Genomic DNA, 12,681 nt, shown 5'->3' with positions numbered 1-12,681 from the left:
CAGAGGAACTGAGGAAAAGACTGCAGGAAGAGAGGGAGGAGATTGAGCAAAGATCTAGTGCAAGCGGCAGCCAGAGTGAAGTGCTCCATAGCCAGGTCCTAGAGTTGAAAAAGAATCTAAAAACCAGAGAGAAAGAGCTAGCTATTAGTTTAGAGAGAGTCAGACATCTAGAAGAACAGTTGGAGAAGCTAGATATTGAGAAACAAAGTCTGAGCACAAGTCTTGCTGGTAATGAAACCATTTCCTGTCATCAGAATGAGAAGCTTGAGGACTACAAATCCCAATGCACCAGTCTCATGGAAATCAATGCTAAGCTACTCCAAACAGTTAAGAGGAGTGAGGAAAGCACTCGGGAGCTTGCTGAGAGCAGGGCTGCCATGCTAGACCAGCTAGCTTCTTTGAGGGCCTCTGAAAAACATTTAAAGAGCAGGGTGGAGGCTACCAAGTTGAATTTGGAGGACCGGGAGAAGAAACTTTTAGATGAAAACCTGCATTTAGAGGAGATTGTTCAGAAGTGCCTTGCCCAGAAGGAAGCATCAGATGGCCAGTTAAAGAGGCTTGAGCATGATAACAGGGAGCTTACTGAGGTTCAGGCATCTTTAAAGAAACAGTTAGCCTCAGCTCAAGAGGAGCTGGACTCACTCACAGCCAAAGCCTCTGAGTTGGACAAGAACCTCACAAGATCCCAAAGAAACCAAGCTGAGCTGCAGGAAAAACTCCATGGAGCTGAGGCTAAGCTAAGAGACCAGACCATTAAATGTGAAATTCTGCAAGCTAGGGCAGATGAGCTGGAAAGTAGGACTGGAGAGCTAGACGATGAAAAGGGAGCTGCAGAGAGTACTGAGAAGATGCAGAAACTTCATCAAACTTCCTCCATGGAAGCCAAAAACACCCCCTCCAGGCTGGTGATAGCCGAGGCTCAGCTAGAGCTCAACCTAAGGGAAGTAAGCAGGCTCCAGGGGGAAGTGGTGGAGCTCAGGGCTCAGCTTCTAGCTGGGACTGAGGAGAAAATGAAAGTTCAGGCCTTGCAGGAGGTAACAGAGGCCTCCAGAGAAGACCTCCGTGTCTTAGCGGAACAGCTCAAATCCCAGGTAGAGGAGCTAAACCGCCGGCATGTGGACGAAATCCTACGCTCCAGGGAGCGAGAGGAGGCTATTAGCCGTGACCGGGATGGTGAGGCCCAGGCCCGGGCCAGTCTGGCTTCCGAGGTGATTGCCTCCAGAGAGGAGATCAACAATCTTAAACTGAGGTATGAAGCCTTGTGTCTGGAGAACAATGAATCCAAAGAAGCACTGCATAGAGCCAACACAGAAACAGCAGAACTTGGGGTGCATGTGTGCATGCTAACTGCTGAGAACGAAGAGGCCCGTCTGCGCTGGGAGGGCCTGTCAACAAGGCTACAAGAACTTGAGGAGGAGGCATCTCAGGAGGCAGATAGGTTGAATAACAGCATTGAACAGCTGCAGCAGGAGAACCAGAAGCTCCTTGAGCAGCTCCATAAAAAGGAGGGTCTGTTAGCAGCCATGCAGGAGCTGCAGGAGAAACTGGACAAGGCCCAGCAGGAGGCAAAGGCCCTGCAGGACGCGAGCCAGGAGGAAATCCAGGTACTCCGTTTCCAGCTCAGCAGCCAAGCTATGAGCCATGGCAACCAAGTCCAGGTCAGGCATAATCAATACTTTCAGTTGTGCATAATTGATTTTAATATGTCCGCATTATCAAAGAAAGATTTTAGCCAGGAGATCTTACAATCTGATATGATTGTTTTAACCTGATTGTAATTTTAACCATATTTTCTTAATAACATGATGTATTGCTTTTGTATATCTTCCTCCAGAGTGTGAGCCAAGAGCTACAGGACGTGAGGTTACAGCTGGAGTCCGAGCATGATAAAGTGGGCATCCTAGAGAGTAAACTCAAACAGCTACAGGTGAAAGAATAACCTGATCCCACCTCTGACACCTAATACACAGCTAATCACTTGCATCAAGTAGTTCTCGGAAGGTTTTACATTGTGTATACATGACTGACCTAGATCTGTTGTATTCAAAATAGCTTTCTGTAAGAAGCTGAATGCACAACAGTTCAAGTTTTGCTGCAACTCCGACATCTCTTACAAAATTCATAAATATAGGGCTGTATGTATGCATGCATGTCTGAGTGAGATATGTAAAAATACAAATTCCAGTGACACTACCTTAAAAGTACTTGTAATTTGACTTGCCATGTTTATTTCATGTAAAAAGAGAGACAATACTTTGCTTTGCTGTACTGATTGCAGACTGAGAATCAGAGGTACAGCCAACAGATTGAGGAGAAAAACATCCAGATGGCTCAGTCTGAAAGCCTCATCCAGCAGAAAGAAGATGAGCTACATCAGCTGAAAGGAAATTTATCAAGGTAAGATACTGTATTTGTAATCACACATTTTGGGCCAAATTAAAGCTCAGTAAACAGAGCTGTCTAATCCTGTGCTTTTAGAATAGGGTGTTTATTCTTTATAATGTTCCTGCCTGGGACCTTGGTTTACTTGGTTTTTCTACTTCTAAAATTCAATCTGAAGGCCTACTTTACTTATGATAACTGCAGTGACAGTATTAAAATCAACTAGGCAATCCTTTAGTTTTTTCATATCATTAACCATCCTGCCTGTGTATGCGTGCAGATCTGAGGAAGGCCTAGCACTGGCTGAGCGGACCTGTCAGGAGTTGAATGAGAATCTACGGAGAGTCAAGCAGGACAAACAGAGCTTTGATCTGAAGGCGGCTGCTGAGCTCGATGACTTGTACCGCACCAAGATCAATCTGGAGGAAAGACTTATAGAACTCATCAGGTAAAAACTAACTCTCTGTTACTTCAGCTTTACTCTCATCTGTTGATGTTCATTTTAAAACCACAGCCTGAGTCTTTTAGTTTTCAAATGTAAACTGTAGACTAAACCACCCAGATGCTACAATCTGTAGTTTATCATGTTTGATTTTAACGGGTATGTAAATATGCGTGTTGATGCCCTCTGCAGGGAGAAAGATGCACTGTGGCAGAAGACAGATGCCCTGGAGTTTGAGCAGAAGCTTCGGGATGAGGAGACGGAGAGAGATGTCAACTACTGTCTGGGCTGCAACAGTCAATTCAGCTGGTGGCTGCGCAAGTACAACTGCAGGTCAGACACACTCTTTGCCTCGGTCATCAGTCATTGTAACAAACCATTCAAATACATGATACAATACAATATTCACATACACATATCACTATGACAAGCAATAAATGAGCTAAATGTACTGTCATGTCAACTATTATTATGATTAAATCTCATATAACCATTCCTTCAAATGTTATCAAGATGACAGTGTCACAATCATCTCAGCAGTGGGTTTTTATTGAACATAAACCAACTGCGAAAGGAACAGTGGAAATAGAGCACAAATAGCACAACACTCATTCTCCCGTCCTATATTATAATAATCTGCATTCGACAGCATGGAGCTGTTTTGAACACATTCCAGATCCTGTGATGTCTCTTCGCAGGCTGTGTGGGCGTCCCTTCTGTTACTACTGCTGCAGCAACACAGTGAGCACCCAGCAGGGCGGCAACAGGGAGCGCTGCTGCAGAGACTGCTACACCCAGCACTCTGCAGTGCTAGAGCGCCACCCACAGGAGGCTAACAATATACAAGACACACCCTTCAGCACTCTGCCCCAGCCAGGCAGAGGCATGACTGGTGTTGCAGGTGACAGGACACACACACACACACACACACACACACACACACACACACACACAGAGGAATAATTTGTAAAATATTGAGGTTTGTGCACTTGGTTATGTTTTGGTAGTGGCAAACACTGTAGAAACAACAAATGCAACAATGAACAGGTAAAATGTGTTTTTCCAGGAGCAGACGACAGTTACAAGCTGGATGATGGCGTCTTCGACATCATCACAGACGAAGAAGTGAGCGGTGTGTACGACAGTGACTCTCTCTCCTTTGCTACAGCCTGCTCTCCTGGACACGGGCAGCAGGGGGCAGCGCAGCTGTAAGTATCTCACACACACACACTGCCAGAGAGACTGAGCAGCCAGCAGTAAAGGTTGTAAACTACAGGATGATACTCACACTCCCCACAGATTTTGCATTTACAGATGTTTAATTCACCAAATGACACCTTCCAAACAAGCTGTTGAGGTCATTTCAATCTAACCTTACAGGACAACACGGTGACATAAAAAAAAAAAAAAAAAAAGAGCACATATGCTGCAAAATTGATAAACCTAGCAGCAGCTGAAAGAAAATTCAGGAGAAAGATCTTGGAAAATGATTGAAAAATGACTATCCCTACTTTGCAATAAACTTTGTACATGATGTTTCTCAGCTTTTCCAGTTTTATAAGTAGCATTTAGAATTTATTTCAGGCATATATTTCATACTGTTAAAATAGTATTCTTGTAAAACGCATTATTAGCTCTATCTTTTATTCATTGATCTTTTTGTCAGCAGTTATTTCCTGTTGCTTCTTCTAGAAACAGTAGTGCAGGTGACACCGCTTCAGAGGACGCTGAGGACCTCAGTGCTGCAGTACAGGATGCTGAGATCTGCCTGCTCAAGGCCGGAGAACTCACGTGAGTTTGCTTATTATGCAGCTGAATTTACAATATAAATTATGAGTTTCATGCAGCTTTTTGCATTTGTTTTTCATTGGCATTTCTGTTGACACTACAACTTACAAAATGAAGAGGAAGTGAAATATGAAAGTAACCCATGCGAGCCAAGGACAGCTTATCCACATTTTTCTTCATACATGAGGAGGATCATTTCTTTGGTGGCAGCTTGCAGCGGGTCAGTGTAATGAGTAGGCTGTCAGTCATTCAATCTGAGGAGCCATATCAGCAAGCATCCACCCTATAGTAGCGTCCTTGAGCAACTCATTGAATCCCTACTAGATGGGGTTGGGTATTGATAAGATGTAATCAGCAATAATCAACTACGTGGCTACACACTGATTATCTAGAAGTGCTCACAATTGCATGATTGGGACCTGCATGCACTTTGATGATGACAAAAATGCTGGCATTAATGGTGCTGTCATGGAGCAATTATTTTCATTGTTCTGCTGTTGAACACTCGACCCCTGTTTAAAAAAAAAAAAAAAAAAAAAGATCCTTGTTTCTTGGCCGAGTTTCAGTAAAAATGTAACATTAACTCAGAAGCCCATGTGAGCAAGACAGTTTCTTATTGAGGAAGTTGCGTTGAGGACAGAATGAGGTTTTTAAAGCCACACTCGAACGGTGTCTTGTAGTTTTCCTGTTTTGAGCCTCAAGCTTGTCTACATGACATCTGCACAGCCCCATCCCCATCACATCACATAAAGGTGCAAACATGAAAAATACTGACAAAAATCTAAACCCCGGAGCCGATTAAGGGAACTGTTAAGTGAAATGCTTTTGATATTATCAGTTCTTGCAACGTTGAAGCCGGTTCTTCTAATTCTAGTTCCATCAATGCCCACTACCACCGACACTGGTACTGGCAGAAAACTCAAGGACTCCTTTCTCAAGAGCACTTAATGAGGCGTTTTGTCATCACCGTTATTATTATTATCATTATTATTGTTTTCTGTCTCCTTGCCTTGTTTGTAGGCTGTCTGTCCGCTTCACGGTGGATGACATCTCAGGGTTCGGCGACAGCTCCAGGGAGCTCTTCATCAAGTCTAGCTGTTACAGCACCATCCCCATCACCATCGGCAGTCCTGGTCCCACTGTCACTTGGGTGTTTACCTCTGAACCCAAGAGCATCTCCTTCAGTGTTGTCTACAGGGAGAACACAGACACTCCGCTGGAACAGGCCAAGGTTAGACTCTGGGGATTTCACCAACACCTAATGTGTGCAGAAACATAATTTTTCGTGGTTCCTGTTATGTCTCTATATCTCTGTCTCTATATCCATTGTTATTCCCAGGTCTTGATCCCACTGACCCGTTGTAACTCCCACAAAGAGACAATCCAGGGAGAACTGAAAGTCAGAAACCCTGGAGAATACACACTCATCTTTGACAACTCCTTTTCCAGGTCAGTCACCCTGCATCACAGTTACATCTGTTTGTGTTATGCAAAGGCTTTCTCTTCCTGTTTCTATTCACCCTTGAATTTTTTTTTTTTTTTTTTTTTTTTTTTTTTTTGCATAGCCTTGTTTCTCACAAAACGAGACAGGACGGCGCAATAGAAAACGATCTTGACGAGTGAAGCACTGATCAGCTCTGTATTCTCATCAAATTTTAATGAGCTTTTCCCCTCGCCTGTTTAACAGGTTCATCTCAAAGAAAGTGCTGTATCGCCTGAGTGTAGAGAAGCCTGTGGTCTATGATGGAAGTGACTGCCTGTGAACGGGAGAGAGAGGAAGAAGAAGGAAAATGTGAGGTCCTTATATCTCTCCTCTCTTTTATGATATCTGCCGCAGCATCCCTGTGTAAAAATTGTGCCTCTGTTAGATACTGACATGACAAAGCTGTAGGGCTCATGGACTTTTGCTGGTTTATAAATATATCATCTCAGATGTATCGCTATTGTAGCAGAGGGAGGTGTAAAAGTGAGTGAGTTTTTGTACTATCATTCATGGTGTTCAGGCTCATGCACATGTTGAAGCGAATGGGTCAGTGTCTGCTGGTGTACAGCAAGCTAAATGAAAGGTTATGGCATTTTGAAACATCTCCCACAGCTAGCTGCTCGCTCATGAGGTGTGTTACATCAAATGAATTCTGATCATGAAGTAGCTGAACAAAGGGTGGAAGGAAAATGACGTGAAACACTGGTATATTATTGAATGTGAGCATGCACTACCTTCTGTAAAAGCTTGAATAGAAGTTTAAATGTAGCATTAAGGGTGTCAGACATTAAGCTTATTCTTAAGGTAGAGGTTTGTTACATATTTGAATGTGAATCTCTTTTTTTTTTTTTTCTTGTCAAACATAAACAGTGCACATACAAGTCTGTCAGCACCTGTGTATGTAGCCTATTATAGATGCCTTTTTACAGCATGCTTGCTGAATTACAGTGCAGCTGCATTTTACTCAGTCTCCAAAAGGGATTGTTTGGAAAATTAAGTTTTTTCCCCTTTTCCTGCCTGGTCTCACAAAGCATGATGTAAAAAAAAAAAAAAAAAAAAAAATGGGCATGGAAATAACTTGGATGAAAACTAAAAGTGCAAGAAATATGTGGTAACACTTTATTTGAAGGGGTGTTCACAAGACTGACATAATACTGTCAGGTATCATGAAGATGAATGAATATTGACTGATGTCATTAAGTGTCTTTCGGTCAGTTATGTCACTTTGCCTGCAAAGTTGATGTTGGGTCTTCACCTGGAGTATTACCAATGGTGATTGGAGTTTGACAGTGTAATGACAGCTTTATGGTCATGGAAGGAGCTCATTACACTGTCACAACAGGTAATAACACCTTTTTGATGTCATTACACCAAAAAGAGTCCAAATTGTACCATTATAGTTTAGGACAAGGGCATTATTTACATTGGTTGCATAACACATAATTTCAAAATCAGCAGTTAGTCAGCGTATGAGTACAACACTGAATCGTGGCCTTGTTTTGGAGTCATAGTTCGTACATCAGAGTTGAGCTTCAGTTCCTTTGTGATTAAGACCAAGTCACCATTTGTAACACTCTAGTGAAGAACCTACAACCAGAATCCCCTCCACATCTACGTGTGTTTTGATGGTGGGTGACAGTGCTCCAGTTTCTTTTCCAAAACCAGCTGTCAGGTACTACAACACTACCAAACATCTGTAAGTATGCCTGCTGTGTCATGTTTATGATAGGTTGTAGTGCCTTGGCTAATCGTTGTCATAACCGTAGCATAACATAGCAACCAGACATCTACTTCATTGGAAGTGACAGAAGAGACCACTTGTGACATTAGTCATAACCTTGGCTAATGTCAAGTAGTCATGATAAAGAAGAATGTCACGCTGTCATGACAGAGACATCCCAGGCAATGTCAGCTTTGCAGGGAAAGTGGCATAATTGACCAAATGACACTTTATGACAACAGTCATAAATATTAATTAATGTGTATGACAGCTGTCATGCCACACTCATGAGAGTCTTGAGAAGACCCCCCTCAAATAAATACCAAATATGTTTCCCTACCAAGAAAGGATTACATGGAGGGGAAATGACTAGATGGATAGTGTAATTTGATACTGCTATAGCATGGAAGGCCATGGAGGTCAGAGTGGTGGATGAGTGTATACATTTACTTTCAGCTCTGGCCACTAGGATTCACATCCCAACTTATGGGGAGCTGTAATAGGTTTTCCCTTCCACCTTAAGTTTCTCTTATTGATCTGTGATCAAAACCTTATTCTAATCATAACTGTATTCTTTTAGGTGCCCAACCCAAGCCCTAATATTAAAGCTAACCTTAACCAAAATGAATTTATTTGATTAAATTTGACCACTGTAGTGTTAATAATAATGATAATTATATTAGCCAGCCTTTTCACTAAGAAACATGTCTAATTTGAGCTGTTGCCCAATAATCCCTTCTTGGTGGAGGAACTTAATCTTCATAAAATGGGTGTCTACGACATGTGAACTGTGTTACAGAGTCCATGCTCATTTTTATCAGTTGTTGTGAGACTTGTGTTGCCTACTTAGTTACTGGAGCTGGTTAAGAGTTAGACTTGTTTTGCAAGAAGCTAATTTGTCCAGACTCTGTAACATTCAAGAAAGAACTGTCTTCACTGCTAATGCAGGAGAAATACAGGAGGGCAGAGGGACTTCTGTGAGGGCCGCCACTGCATTATATGGTTGTATTTGTGCCCTTCTAACATATGCTTTAATTGAGTGCAGGGCCTCTGATGATTGCAGTTTAAAATAGGCCTCACTTGACAGATTGTGGCTATTTGGTCCTACTTCTACCTTTTTTTCTATGCATGTGAACACTACGAATGTTTACATGGTTCCGCTATACTTCACCTTCAAAGGGTGAAGAGAGGGAACACAAAACATGTAAGTTTAAATGCTTTAAATATTTATAGTTCTAAGTAAAGAAGTTCTGACTTTGAGTTTAACATCAATCACTGATGTTTTGAAAATGCATGAAATGTAATGAAATTATGAGCCACATTATCTGTTTGTGTAGGAAATAACATGAAGCCTTCAGGTGAAAAACCACATTGTTTTTGAAATATTGATAACTTCCAACATATTTGTAGTTGTAATCAAAATCAATGCAGATTATTTAGTGTGTCAAAATGACAACACATCTCAGCATGCAGCCTTCAAAAAATAAAACTTGAAAAAAACATCACTGATATAATTCAAATAGTCTTATATGGGCTTTCATCTGAAGGTTTAAATTCTGAGATGTACATTTTTTTTTCACTCAAGAAACCTGAGTGTCTTAGAGCTGGTATTTGTGATGATACTTACTTGATTATACTGAAACTCTAAAGTGATATTTCTGTGCTGTCGGTGGCACAGGCCGTGCTTTGCTGCTGATCAGAGAATTTAAAATTCCAAAATGTCTTCCAACATTTTTTTTAAGCATTTGTAATGATATTTTGGACATATAACTGACACGAGGAAGAAACAGGAAAACTACAAATGACATTTTTTTAACTTAACTAAAGAGTAATATATTGCCAAAAAATAATGGGGAAGGTATTTGTCTATTTTACTGTTCTATAAATGGTGAATTCTATTTAAAGGCATTGCAACATGACTGCTGTATACAATGCACTTTTGAAAGAGCTATTTTTAAATCTGTATCCCATGAGCCTTTGTACCAGTTGATGAATGGTTTTCTTCTTCTTTGTATCAGTTTGCCACTGAGTGTGATTGTAGAGGACAGTTTATTGCTGGATTTGCCAGAGGGGAACTTTCACTCTCTGGTTTTTCTGTAAGTGATTGTCTACATTGTTCCATAGAAATATGAATTAAATACTAAAGATTTGTAATAGATTGGATTTAATATTGTGAACAAATAAATAAGGATAGCGTGGTAAACCCTGGTCATTGTTGAATGGTTAATTTACACCGTATCATAGTGTGATTGCTGTAGTTAACAAGTCTTCTGGCCCTACTGGCGCACAAACACATGCTTAGAGAGTTAATAATAGCTAACATACTGACAAGTTCAGTGGCTGTTTTTTATTAATTTGTTGGGATGGAATGAGATTTGCGAATTGTGAGTGCTTGAATTCGCTTTTTGTCCATGTAAGTGTACGCCTGTCCGTGCATCTGTTCGTATGTGTTTGCCCGCACATTCACTTGTGTGTGTGGCCACGTGTGTCCAGGCCACTGTTGTTGCGAAGATTTCCGTCCGACAGTGTTTATGTCGCAGAGGCCATTCCGCTGCTCAAGGTTAATGATCTCATTGTAAATCATGTCACATCCTTCTCTCCTCCACCTCCCCTCCTCTTTTTCTCCACACCTCCTCTCTCCTGCTTTCCTCTCTCCCTGCCTGCCGCCACTGATTTGTGATTCGTACTCATGGCAGTGTGTGTGTGTGTGTGTGTGTGTGTGTGTGCATGTGTGTCGGGGGTGGCAGTAGATGAGGATGTATGTGTGTGTGTGCATGTGTATCTGTGCACAGAATGTCAATGCGGCTAAGAGAGGGTGAATGCTCATGCACCAATCACAGACGTGGGCATTTTACACACACATAAGTATGCAGAGGCAAAAGCGTTCACTTGCACGCGCGCATGAACATACACATTTTATGTTTTGTTGCTTGAGCTGCACATGGCTGCTGCATCCTAATAATAGCAAATCATCGCCTTAGTAAGCCTGGAATGATCTGAGATATATTGGTAATCCAAACAAGCCAGTAGCTGAGTATCAGCTTGATGTGTCTATTAGTGTCCTGACAGAATGAGCGAGGGAGACATACAGCACCTTCCACCTTCAGCAATATTAATATCATTTCCCATTAAAGCAATGCTGTCCACATCTCACATATGTGCATGCCCACACATAAATACAAACGTATGGATAACGTAATGAAGAACATCTCTTAACCTCTCCCCTCCTCTTCAGATCTGACCATTACATACATATCTGACAGCGTGAGAGGAATTCAGCTCTGAAACAAAACGATTGGCCAGCATCCAACTTCCTGCCACCCCCCCTTAAAACAAAAGGGAACCGTGATTATCTGTGCCCTGCCGCCTGTCAAAGCCTTCCGCCATTCATCATTCAAACCTAAAGATGCCCAGACATTGCAGAGTGTAGCTGCTGCAGAGGGTGTGCAAGGCGCCGGCCATTTTGGATTTGCCCGTGTGACCTGAGATGTGTCATCAATCATTTGTTCAAAGGGTTTTTGTGCGCAGAGTTCAATGCCAAACCACTCCAGCAGATGAAAATGTGTCTGTCAACAGTAGAAGGGGGCAGATTGAAATAATTATACCCATCGCTGGATGCACGCCCATGTGGAAGCATAACCTGTGCTGCTGTGTGTGCTGTCAAAACTGGCTGTGTTTCCATTTTTTTGGTACAAGTTACTGAAACACCAAGGCTGCTGTCGGTGGTGTTTTTATGTAAGAATACATTTGTTCTTTCAGCCTAAATCGCAAAAGTGGACCAATAACAGAACATTACCATCGAGCTATAAATGTTTAATGCGCACATGTGGGAACATGGCGAGAGACGAGATGGAACGGGACACGGCACCTTACTTATGTTTTCCTCTTCTTTCTTCTCCACCTTTCTTTCTTCGATATAAAACTTTCAGCCAATAGCTTAGCATTCTCAGTCACAGACAATTCCTGCTACTAGACAAACCAAAAATAAAATGGAAAATAAAGCTGGATTGTACTCAATTACACTGAAATTTGCACTGTAATTGTGTAAGTAAAAGTAAAACTGTTTCATAAAGACAATGTCTCATAACAGAAAAAAAAGCGCCAGAAATGAGCAAAAACTTCATGCTAGAAATGTCCTTGCACATCCTTAGGTGTAAGTTATTAGTGATTTAAGACCACTGCTTACAAATAATTTCATATGCACAGAGAACTACATGTTTAAAGCTGTTACTCAAGTGACCTGGTTTCAGGTTGACACATGTAAATGTCATAGCTCTGTCAGAACCACACCGGTAAGCTTGTTTTCCAATTATGAGACAACCTGTTATGATGCCAGCTTACTCTTATATTAAACAATTAACTGTTGCACATAAATAAATAAGTCCCTTTACTTCCCCCTCCCCCTACTCCTGATGAAATGTCAGACATAATTGTCAGGTATTCAGTGCTGACATCATCAGCAAATTTCTAAAGGTGGAAAATCTAATTGCTTGTGATATTTGGGTATTGTCAGAGGTGAGGATGGCACATTCTCATGTATTTGAAGTAAACTATTATTGCTTCGCTCAGCCAAAGAGACTTTTTGTGGGCAGGCTGTCAAATCTGTGACTTTGGTTAATATGTTGATTGACAGCAACAAGGATGTTGGATTGTAGGGTAACAATGTGAACAGCTTAACCCAAATTAAACTTATAAAGTTATCTGGGGTCCTTTCTTTTTTCCGCTTAGGGTAATACAGTGTGTGTTTACACAAAATCAATTTAATGAACTTTTATTTGCTCAAAAGGAATACTCCAATGTTTGTACAAAATCCTTTTTTTTCCTGACTTACCAAGACTAAGACATGATGTTCAATACCATTTTCAC

The 12,681-nt window shown here is 41.4% G+C and overlaps 1 protein-coding gene across 3 annotated transcripts in view; it reads left to right on the top strand.

The window, feature by feature from the left end:
- The window catches only part of fyco1b (FYVE and coiled-coil domain autophagy adaptor 1b), a 16,920-nt gene extending 6,902 nt beyond the window's left edge, over positions 1 to 10,018 (top strand). For 2 of the 3 annotated variants that reach the window (XM_030075356.1, XM_030075357.1), the window contains exons 8-18: positions 1 to 1,658; positions 1,835 to 1,927; positions 2,279 to 2,397; positions 2,663 to 2,830; positions 3,017 to 3,157; positions 3,523 to 3,725; positions 3,891 to 4,032; positions 4,517 to 4,615; positions 5,633 to 5,843; positions 5,952 to 6,061; positions 6,300 to 10,018. The exon at positions 1 to 1,658 is cut by the window's left edge and continues 781 nt beyond it. In XM_030075356.1, coding sequence (XP_029931216.1) covers positions 1 to 1,658; positions 1,835 to 1,927; positions 2,279 to 2,397; positions 2,663 to 2,830; positions 3,017 to 3,157; positions 3,523 to 3,725; positions 3,891 to 4,032; positions 4,517 to 4,615; positions 5,633 to 5,843; positions 5,952 to 6,061; positions 6,300 to 6,375 — 3,020 coding nt within the window. In that variant the 3' untranslated portion in view covers positions 6,376 to 10,018. The remainder of the gene's footprint in view (positions 1,659 to 1,834; positions 1,928 to 2,278; positions 2,398 to 2,662; positions 2,831 to 3,016; positions 3,158 to 3,522; positions 3,726 to 3,890; positions 4,033 to 4,516; positions 4,616 to 5,632; positions 5,844 to 5,951; positions 6,062 to 6,299) is intronic. The other variant, XM_030075358.1, reaches the window with a different exon arrangement.
- The last annotated feature ends 2,663 nt before the right edge of the window (positions 10,019 to 12,681 follow it).

This window comes from Myripristis murdjan, chromosome 17 (genome assembly GCF_902150065.1).
Source record: "Myripristis murdjan chromosome 17, fMyrMur1.1, whole genome shotgun sequence".
Classification (NCBI taxonomy): domain Eukaryota; kingdom Metazoa; phylum Chordata; class Actinopteri; order Holocentriformes; family Holocentridae; genus Myripristis; species Myripristis murdjan.
This window is presented reverse-complemented; position numbering and strand designations above follow the sequence as displayed.